At 41.7% G+C, this 10,427-nt stretch overlaps 1 protein-coding gene across 1 annotated transcript; it reads left to right on the top strand.

Annotated features, from left to right (window-relative positions):
- The first annotated feature begins 411 nt into the window (after positions 1 to 411).
- On the top strand, positions 412 to 3,039 carry ndufa4a (NDUFA4 mitochondrial complex associated a). The gene is made up of 4 exons (XM_083976605.1): positions 412 to 586; positions 2,049 to 2,137; positions 2,259 to 2,319; positions 2,713 to 3,039. Exons 1-4 carry the CDS (start codon positions 545 to 547, stop codon positions 2,767 to 2,769), a joined length of 249 nt encoding a protein of 82 aa, XP_083832731.1. The 5' UTR covers positions 412 to 544; the 3' UTR covers positions 2,770 to 3,039.
- The last annotated feature ends 7,388 nt before the right edge of the window (positions 3,040 to 10,427 follow it).

The following is a 10,427-nucleotide window of genomic DNA, read 5'->3' as shown; positions in this document are numbered from 1 at the left end:
ATTTCTGTATGAATTTTATCAAAATAGTATTGCAAATATACTACACATCTTTGTTCTGCAAAAGCAAGCAAACACACAAAAAAACTCATACATTTGTATTAATTAATATAGAATTTGTCTAATTTAATACTTTGATAGTCAAAAAATAGCAGGGTTGCTTTATATTTATGGCAAAACAGTCTTTGTTTATGAATGAGAACTGGACACTGTGGATTTCTCAACCAGTTTGCCAGTTTAAAATACTTTCAGCAGACAGAAGCTGAAGATAAACAGCCACATATTGATAAAACCCACACGAAATAACTCCTTTTCCCCCTTCACTAAATGTACCATAAAAGCCACATATATCACATATAATAATGAATAACTGTATGTTTTTCTCAGGCAGTATGAGCAGCATCCTAAAACACCGACACCTCGGGTCTTTTTTTCCTTCCGCCCCAAATCTCGCGGATTAAATTGCGCACCGTTTTTTGGCTCGAGCGTCGGTAATCCATTTATTTCTGTACAAACTTGAGTTAAACCTGCTCAGTAAGGTTACAAAATGCTGGCCACGGTCCGTAAACAGCTCAGGAGCCACCCAGCTGTGAGTATAATCCCGTTTCAAACAGATAAAGATGTGTTTTTTTAGGGTCCTTTTTTTCTAAGGGAATGTGAGTTTTTTTCCCCCCTGGTTGCTAAACTAGTTAGCCTGGTTAGCATCGGTTAGCAGCTAGTGCTAACTGCTATGACCGCGCTGACTTTGACAAACTATGCCACTCATTGTATCACTGAGATGATGATGCTTCGGTGTTTATGTTGATATATAACAGGTGGTTGTGTAATATACACTTCCCCCAATCACACCCACATCTGTCGGTGCCTTTTTTGTTTTGTTTATGACGGTCAGACTCGGGACTCGGCCCCGGGAGTCAGTTCAGGTCACACGGCTAAAGCAGCTGCTGTCGACCGTTGGTGGAGCTAACTGAGGTAACTGCCAAAATAGCAGCTAACTAGTTAGCAACCAAGCAGCGGCTCCACACTAGGTCAAAGTCGTGTTTTTTTAAATGTCATCTGGTTTGAAGGAGGTTAAACTTGTAGGAAAATGGTGAAAAGACATTTTTAAAATAGTAAATAAAGAAGCCGAGTACAAACAACAAGTCTCTTAAGAAACTTTCAAGTAAGTTAACCAATAATGATGCCTCAAAAGGTTATAGATGGTGCATTGCAAGGGAAATGTTTGTGGCGTTCAGAGTTAATACTCTTCAAGTATATTCACATTTATGTGTGGCTTGAATGTCATCATCAGCTGTATAAACAACCCTGTGACGAGCTGTTTCAGGAACTCCTCTTGCCCAAGGCTCCAGACTTTCCCCTAAATGGACACATTTTCATTTACTTGAGCATGTGCAACCAGTAAATTTGCCTCTTTTTTGTTTTGTTTTAACATTGGTGAAACATGGAAGTGGCACTGGCGACTCAAATAATCTGGTATCTGTCATTACAGGTGGTAGGCCAAATGTGTGTGAGGAGGATCATGAATAAAAAGGAAATGTGAATAATTTCCATAAATGTTAGTCTGGAGCCCTGCTTTAGCCTAAGGTTACATTGGCTTAAAAGCCTGTATATACAGTATATAACTGCACTAATGGACTGGCCTCATATTGAGGTTTCCTTTTTGCTTTGTTTTTTATTGGATATATTACTGATGTTTCTGCTCTTTATACTGTGGACATCTCTTTGGGATGTGTCTTTTATCTATCTATCAAGTGGAAGTGGTTTGTTTATGTTTATGATTATCATTTTAGTTTTACAGCTCTGTGTGTGTGTAAAGTGATAACAGTCTGACACATGGGTGTGATATTGATGGAGGTTTCTCACCTTCCTTTTACATGTTTCATAACAAATTTCTTCATTTTAGAAAAGCCGCCAATCATGAAAAACAAAAAAATGCCATTCAACTCTTTTGCATTATGATTTATAAAAGAAGCCATAGCCTTTGTTTTCTTTGTTTCATTGGTTTTATAAATTCTCACCTTCCTTGTCTGTCTTTATTTTCTTATTCACAGCTCATCCCCCTCTTCATCTTCATCGGTGGTGGAGTCGTCATGTCCATGTCGTACCTGGCTCGTCTGGCGATTAGAAACCCCGATGTTTGGTAATGACCCCAGTCCGATATCTCCTATATTTTTTAATATATCACATCTGAAGATGCCACATAAAATTGAATAATTGATATCATCTCTTTATAATGTGCTTTTTTTTCTCCTCTCCTGCAGCTGGGATCGCAAGAACAACCCAGAGCCCTGGAACAAACTGGCCCCCACTTATCAGTACAAGGTGTGTGTCTCTACTCGGTTAATCTAATAATAAAGATTAAGCCTTGAGCACTTTTGTTTTCAGTGAAGGAGATGTTACTGAAGCATTGGACGTGTTGCTATAATCGGGGATTATAGTATGGAAGTTTGCCAGCACTGAGCTGTGGATTATTCCTTGTAGTTGGATTAATCAAATTACATAATCTGGTTAACGCTGCCTTGTAGTAACAAATCTGATGAAGTCATTAACTGGTCGCACTCGATCAAAAGTAACAGCAGCAGTTTCCAGGAGAAGGCCGATTCATTTTTAAACTCTTTTACATAATTATATAAAGATTGTGTTTCATGCAGCACCGACTCACCTGATCTCACTGAGGCGTTCCTATGTTCAATATCTGTGTTTTGTCATCCCCAGTTTTACGCGGTCAACATCGACTACAGCAAGCTGAAGAAGAATGGCCCCGACTTCTAAAAAGATCAAATCTGCTGGACCAAAAAGCACAAACATGAGCTGATCCGTACAGCCTCATTCTGGACTTTTTCTCTGGGGAGAAAGAAAAAATCTGAGGGATGCAGGAGCTAAACCCGCACAATGAGTCATATTTATGTTCCATATTGCGTCCCATTGGCTTATTATCATTTTTCTTTTTTTCTTTTTTGGGAAACACATGTCTTTTAATTCTCATTTTCAGTGGCGCTCAATAAAGTGAGGAGTCTTTTCTCCTCCTTACAGAGAAAAGAACCGGTTTCATTCATTTATATTTTCATTTTCAGGTGCTTTGCTTTCACCAATGTGTCACATTTTAAGTTGCATTCTTCACACACATACCGAACACATTTATTTATCTGCATTTCCACTCCTTCCACACTGTGTTTACAGTTGTTTCTGCTGCTCGGCTTCGCTCTCACCTCATGTCACCTCCGTCCTGCCTTAACCCAGCTGCCAGTGGGTGAACTATGTGGCACACACTACACTTGGCTGCCATCCAGAGCCTTATCGGCATGTTGACGGCAGACTTTAAACCTGGTCACATTTACACTGTGAGCTCCCTCTGGTGGCGGCTGTGGCGGTCCAGAGGTATAGCAGAGAGAGATCCAACCCTGACCAGTCTGCAGTGTCTTAGCTGATGAAGTCTGAGTGAGTCGCCCCAGCTGGAAACACTGATATTAAATGGGAGTGGAGGAGTGTGGGTGAGATAAATTATGTGTCTCTCTGGCTGCAAAAGGTTGACTGATGTTTGTTTTAAAGCAATGACATGTTCCTGCGGCGGGAACAGGAGGAGGAGGAGGAGGAGTCTGTGGCGGGACGTTCGGAGGTGTTTCTCCTTATAGAATGCCATCGCTCTCAGCCAGACGAGTTTGTAAATGTCAACAGGTCGCGCTTCTCCATCTGCAGCTGGGAGAGAAGCGACAAGGATGAGCAGCCAACGCAGAGCAGAAAATGTCAAGGAGACCTTCATATTTGAATAGAAGCCCACGTCCTAGTCTTCACCCAGCTTCTCCACGGCTCAGTATGTGACTCTCTCTCTCACACACACACACACTCTTATTTCTTTCTGCCTTTCTGTTTTTTTTTAATTTCATCTTTTCACCTGAAGAAATGAGAACGAACTGGTACAGCGTGTGACGGCTCTTAATTTTGGAACATTTCGATTGTTTCAGCGTGTTCACCTTGTTGACTCTTGAGCGCTGACAGGGCTCCGTGCCCTCCCAGCTGAATAATTACTCTCATTTGAAATAAGTTTTTCTCGAAAATGGAAATAACACAAAATGAATTAATTTTTTTTTCCTGCGCTCATTTATTTTGTTGATGCAACCTGTGATTTTCATCTTAATGGAAGCTAAATGAAAGCAAGCGGCGGCGTGCTGTGTGGCTGGAGAGCAAACACTGATAGATGGATGGATGGGGGAGGAGAAAAAAGGATGAATTAATGAACTGGACTCGGATATGGAAAAAAAAAATACACCTGCCTTCTTTCCTGCAGTCAGGTGTTTTTAGCCTCCTGTCTTTGTGCAGATTGAATCACTTCAATCAAGCGAAATTAATCATGAAATGTCCAAAGCGATCAGTCGAGCTGCAGCTGAACCGAGTGCATTAAAACGACAGCAGCTGCTCCACATAATAATAATAATAATAATAATAATAATAAATGAAGAGTTAAAGTGCAGCAGCAAACATCTGCTCAGGAGGTTAAACACAACCCAGAGTTTGTTATTCAGGATTTTCTTAGGTCCAGACTGTCTTAATAAGATTTTTCTACTACTTTTAACATGTTTACAATTTTTTCCATCTACGTTTTTGTACGTAAATAATGCAACAGTTGAAGAATAAACACTTTTAAACTCACTGATTGTCTCTATAATATTTGAATGTCAGGTATTTGATATTTTCAAAATAGGAGACTACAAGATGAAAGTTTGAGCTCAGTCGTGATCAGTTAGGTTAATAATTACAGATGTTGACTCAAAATCAAAGTAGAGAAGGTATTGATCCGTCTTTATGTTTAAGTCTTTGTTCCCTGACATTACAGCTCTGTGTCCATTATCTCTGACTGTGGCCGTTTCCTAATTGTCAAACCAGATAACAGTCACCGCCGAGGGTCAGCGTTTGAGGGACAGTTGGAGGGTTCAGAGTTCAAATGGCTTAGTGGCGCTGAATTCCCTGCGGACGCCGGTCCGAGCAACAACTGTAGAGCCGACCTGACCTGCATTTTTAACCCCCCACCCCCACCCACCCCCCTCCTCCTCCTCCTGGTGGCCTCTGACCCCCTCTGCTGCGGCTGAATCCAGCTCCTTTCTGGCCACGCTGCAAAAGGTAACACTGAAAAAAATAATGAGGAGAAAATATTGTGGGGCCAAGGCGCTCGGCGACCGCTGCCGCTTCAAATTGTCTTCTAAAGGTCGTGCCAAAGGTCACGTAGTCCAGAGAGGGGGGAGGGAGGTAGGTAGGTAGGGGTGGGGAGGGTGCAGAGACTCCTGCACCATTCAGACTAACAAAGCAACTTCATAGTACGAGTGTGAGAGGAGGAGATGAATAGACCTGATGCACCTGTGTCATCTCAACACCCACATAAACACACACGGTCGCATTTTAATCGCTATGTTGTGTGTGTTTGTTTGCATGAGAAATGAGCTGCATTATTGTCATGCACAACACAACACAGTTAACACCACTGAGGTTATTTCATATTCACATGTAAACAACATGAAATACACATAGGGTTTGTGCAACAAAGGAAAAGTCCATTAGCATCTCACATGTCTTTCTTCTTTAGAAAATCAATTACACGTTCATGCTTATAGATTATTCTATTCTCCTGTGCCTTCGATTGTGTGTTTGGAGAAATCTGTATGTTGGGTCCAGGTGGGTGGGGCTGAGGGCAGTGAGTGACATCACAAAGTGACAGGAAGTCCTGACGGCTGGTTTTAAGGCTCAGTTTCTGAATACAGGCTGTGTGCGTTTCTCTGTGGACTGAGGCTTTGATACTTTCAGAGTATTAATATAGAACCTAGAGCTGCTTTATAATCACACAACACATGGACATCTACCTTTATACTGTATGGAGCTTTAACACAAACATCTACCTTTATACTGTATGGAGCTTTAACACAAACATCTACCTTTATACTGTATGGAGCTTTAATACAAACATCTACCTTTATACCGTATGGAGCTTTAATACAAACATCTACCTTTATACCGTATGGAGCTTTAACACAAACATCTACCTTTATACATTATGGAGCTTTAATACAAACATCTACCTTTATACTGTATGGAGCTTTAACACAAACATCTACCTTTATACTGTATGGAGCTTTAACACAAACATCTACCTTTATACTGTATGGAGCTTTAATACAAACATCTACCTTTATACTGTATGGAGCTTTAATACAAACATCTACCTTTATACTGTATGGAGCTTTAATACAAACATCTACCTTTATACCGTATGGAGCTTTAACACAAACATCTACCTTTATACTGTATGGAGCTTTAATACAAACATCTACCTTTATACTGTATGGAGCTTTAATACAACATCTACCTTTATACTGTATGGAGCTTTAACACAAACATCTACCTTTATACTGTATGGAGCTTTAACACAAACATCTACCTTTATATATCTTAAGTTTTTTAAATGAACATACTGAAACAACTAATTTCACTAATGATATCTCACTTTACTCTGATCACTGAGCACAAACCCTCAATGTCACCTCATCTTTATTGCAGGTGTTGAACTCCCTTTTTCATGCTCTCTGTCAATTAAACACCCAGAATATCAATGATATATATGTTTTTAGACTCTAATTTAATTATTTATTTAAATTAATTTAAAAGAGCGTCACACTGAGCCGAAAAACAAACACAGTGATTTCCTGCGTCCACTTTTAGCTCCGTGTCAATATTGCCCCTGTAATTCCCCTTAGTTAACTCTCAATTACTCTGTTATTCTCGCTCAGTCAAACTCACACACAGAGCCATTAGTGGAGGAATAAACTGCTCTCCCTCTCCTGCTGTGAGCTGTGTTGAGTAATGAGTGAAAGCTCTTCTCCCTCTGATTCTCCCTGAGCCAGCGCCTCTCATTTTGTGCCATTTGGTGTTCGACTCTGAGCTGCTCTCCACTCGTTCTTGCTGCGTTTCACCCCATATGTATTCTTTGTTTTTCCCCTCCTTCCTTCTCTTTCAAGAGTTTTCCTTTCATTAAGCTTTTCTCTCTTTTTTTATGTTATTTCCCCACACACATGCATATGCACAGAGCCCAGGGGGAGACAGACTGACGTTTGTGGAGGCAGTTTTTTTCTGTTTTTTTTATTCCAACAAAACCACATTGATCCTTGAGCCGGCTCACTCAGGATGACAAAGTGTCATTTGCAGCAGATGCACATAAAGGTCAGGGTTGTCGATGTATTTTTGCATGAGGGATTGAGTGAGGACGCTGCAATTTAACAGCCGTTTCAACAGGAATACCACAGGAATTAATCATAGGCGATATCTCAGGGACAGAGGCGCCGTGCGAGCATGCTGTAGCTGTTTCACAGTATGCATCACTCACTTTAGGGAGCCAATTCAGCGCCGGGCCGCCTGCATGGCCGGATGGCTGCCTGGAGACGCACTCATAAATACAAGGTCTGCAGGTTTGATCCCTGAAAACAACCACAGAGACTTGTTAAAGTGTCCTTGAGCAAGACAGAGAGGCCCCCTGAGGGATGGACGGTTGGATCAGGAGGGGCCTGCAGTCAGTGTAAAGAAGAGGGATGGACTGTGGAAGTAAAAGAGCTCGACGTTTAACGTGTGATCACTGTCAACGCTGCACCAGGAGATAAAGACATGAAGGATGTGAATAAAGAAGCATCAGACACTCAAACCACATCCAGGCTCCCATCATCCCTGGCATCTGTGTTTTGATTCTTTTTTTTTTTCTTTTTTCTTTTTTGCATCCATGGTAGGAAAGCAGGTCAAAATTTAAATAGCTGAAAATAGAACATCTGGCTGGGCCTTGTCAGTCAGCAGTGTGTAATGAAATATGGAAATTGGGGCGCTCTTCAAAGAGACGCGGGCCCCTCGGTGCCGTCCTGGGTCTCCAGCAGGCCCCTCAGCAGCCCCGGCGGAGCCCCGCCCCTCCGCAACGTGTGCTACATTTTCCAGGTGCAGGCGCGGCGGCTCAGTCCGCGGCCGGTGCCAGCTCGTTAGCGCTCACAGCCTGGTGGAGCCGGCAGCTGGCATCATTAAACTTCAAACCGGCTTCCGACCCGGGGAGCCGCCGCGGGGAGACACCGCCCGCTCATCCGCCTGCCAACAGCTGATCAGAGCCACGCTGACACCACCGGCACCGGCACTGCCCACACACCAGCAACATCCAACCACAAATACCAACAACACCGTTAACACTAATTACACTTTTAACACTAACTAGCTACATGCAACCACAACTACATCATTGACATCCAACTAGAAACACCAACACCGTTAACACTAATAATTACACATTTAACACTAACTAGCTACATGCAACCACAACTACACCATCAACATCCAGCCACAAATACCAACAACACCGTTAACACTAATTACACCTTTAACACTAACTAGCATATCCAACCACAACTACACCATTAACATCCAACCACGAATACCAACAACAACACTGTTAACACTAATTACACCTTTAACACTAACTAGCATATCCAACCACAACTACACCATTAACATCCAACCACGAATACCAACAACAACACTGTTAACACTAATTACACTTTTAACACTAACTAGCTACATATCCAACCACAACTACACCATCAACATCCAACCACAAATACCAACAACACCGTTAACACTAATTACACTTTTAACACTAACTAGCTAGTGTACATATCCAACTACAACTACATCATTGACATCCAACTAGAAATACCAACAACACTGTTAACACTAATAATTACACATTTAACACTAACTAGCTACATATCCAACCACAACTACACTTAACATCCAACCGCAAATAGCCTACCAACAACACTGTTGACACTATAATTACACTATTAACACTGACTGTCACCACTAGCTAGCCTAGCTACACATCCAGCCGTAAAAACACCACTAACTGGCTGTCCCAGATGTTAAACGCAACCTAAAAACCGAAAAAGGACACCATTATCACCTAAGACACCATAAACACATCATTAACACCAACTACACCACAAACACCTACTATAGCTACACATACAACCACAAATACACCATTATCATCCAATTAACTACTACACCATTGACAGTAATAAGCTACACCATTAACACTAAATACACCACAAATTTACCAACTAACCACAAATACACCATTAATAGGCTACCAAGTAATAACTACACCATTATCACCAACCAAAGTTACACCAACTACACAACCACCCTTTGGGGATTAATAAAGTAATTCTTATTCATATTTGTATCCACAAACTACACCACAGACACCAGCACAATCTACACCAACCACACATCCAACCACAAACTACACCATTAACTACAACTAGGCCTATAACTACACCAACTACACATCACTTTCAACCACACAATTAACACTAACTACAACTACTAATTACACATTCAACCACATCTACACCATTAAGACCAACTACACATCCAACCACAACTACACCACTAACACCAGCCATAGCTACACATCCAATCCCAAACTAAACTATCAACATTAACTGCACCACAAACACCAACTACATCATTACCAACCACGCCAGCAGCCATGTACCATCCACAAGCTGCCCCCAGACATCCAACCAAAACACCAACACCAACCACACTCCACCCACAAGCCAGACACACACTGAGCTCCAATCACAACACAAACACCAACTACACTTTGTCCACAGGCTGCCAAATATCAATACAACTGCAATGACAATCACCAACTAGCTCACAACTACCTACTACACCACCAAACACAGATCAAACACCAGCTAAATCACCCACTCATACCACCAACCGCTGTACCCACAGGCATCCACTGAGCCCTGACCATAACACAACCACACTCACACTCAGACCAGCTTCTACACCACCAACCACATCACCATGCACACCACCAACCACACCACAAACGTCTGTCTCCCAGACTGAACTATTTCAATTAAAAGTTTTGATCTGCGCGCAGGAGAGCAGAAATTAAATTGGGAGCTGTGCCTGGAGCAAAACTGCCAGAACCAAAAGCTTTTGTGTTCATGCTGAGGAACAGCGGAGAAAACAGCTGGACACTAATAACCTTGATCTAAAAATGGACTTAAGGATTATAAGAGTCAATGCTTCAACCATGTAGCTAAATGAATGTTCGTCTGTATTCAAGACAAGAATTATATGTTCCAGTCAGAATCAGCTCAAAGAGCTAAGCCTTTAAAAGCTAATGCTACTAATTAACACGTTACATTTCAATTGGTCAGTGCCAGATTCGATTCCTGAACTTTCCGTAACAAGACGTCCAGAAGTCAAACAGAATCAGAGCGATCTCATTTGACTCTTGGCAACAACATGAACAAGTTTTGCTCCGAAAGACACTGAATCCTAAAAAAAACAAAAACTGAGCAGTAAAAGTCAGATGGGGAGTTGATGCAGAA

The sequence above is a fragment of the Trachurus trachurus genome, assembly GCF_905171665.1.
Source record: "Trachurus trachurus genome assembly, chromosome: 8".
In the NCBI taxonomy this organism is placed as follows: domain Eukaryota; kingdom Metazoa; phylum Chordata; class Actinopteri; order Carangiformes; family Carangidae; genus Trachurus; species Trachurus trachurus.
This window is presented reverse-complemented; position numbering and strand designations above follow the sequence as displayed.

What these genes read in the sequence shown, in the direction of transcription:
- ndufa4a (XM_083976605.1), top strand. Translation starts at nt 545, where the DNA reads ATGCTGGCCACGGTCCGTAAACAGCTCAGGAGCCACCCAGCT. An exon ending in ATTAGAAACCCCGATGTTTG is followed by an intron (nt 2,138 to 2,258) that starts GTAATGACCCCA and finishes CCTCTCCTGCAG; the next exon opens with CTGGGATCGCAAGAACAACC. An exon ending in CCCCCACTTATCAGTACAAG is followed by an intron (nt 2,320 to 2,712) that starts GTGTGTGTCTCT and finishes TGTCATCCCCAG; the next exon opens with TTTTACGCGGTCAACATCGA.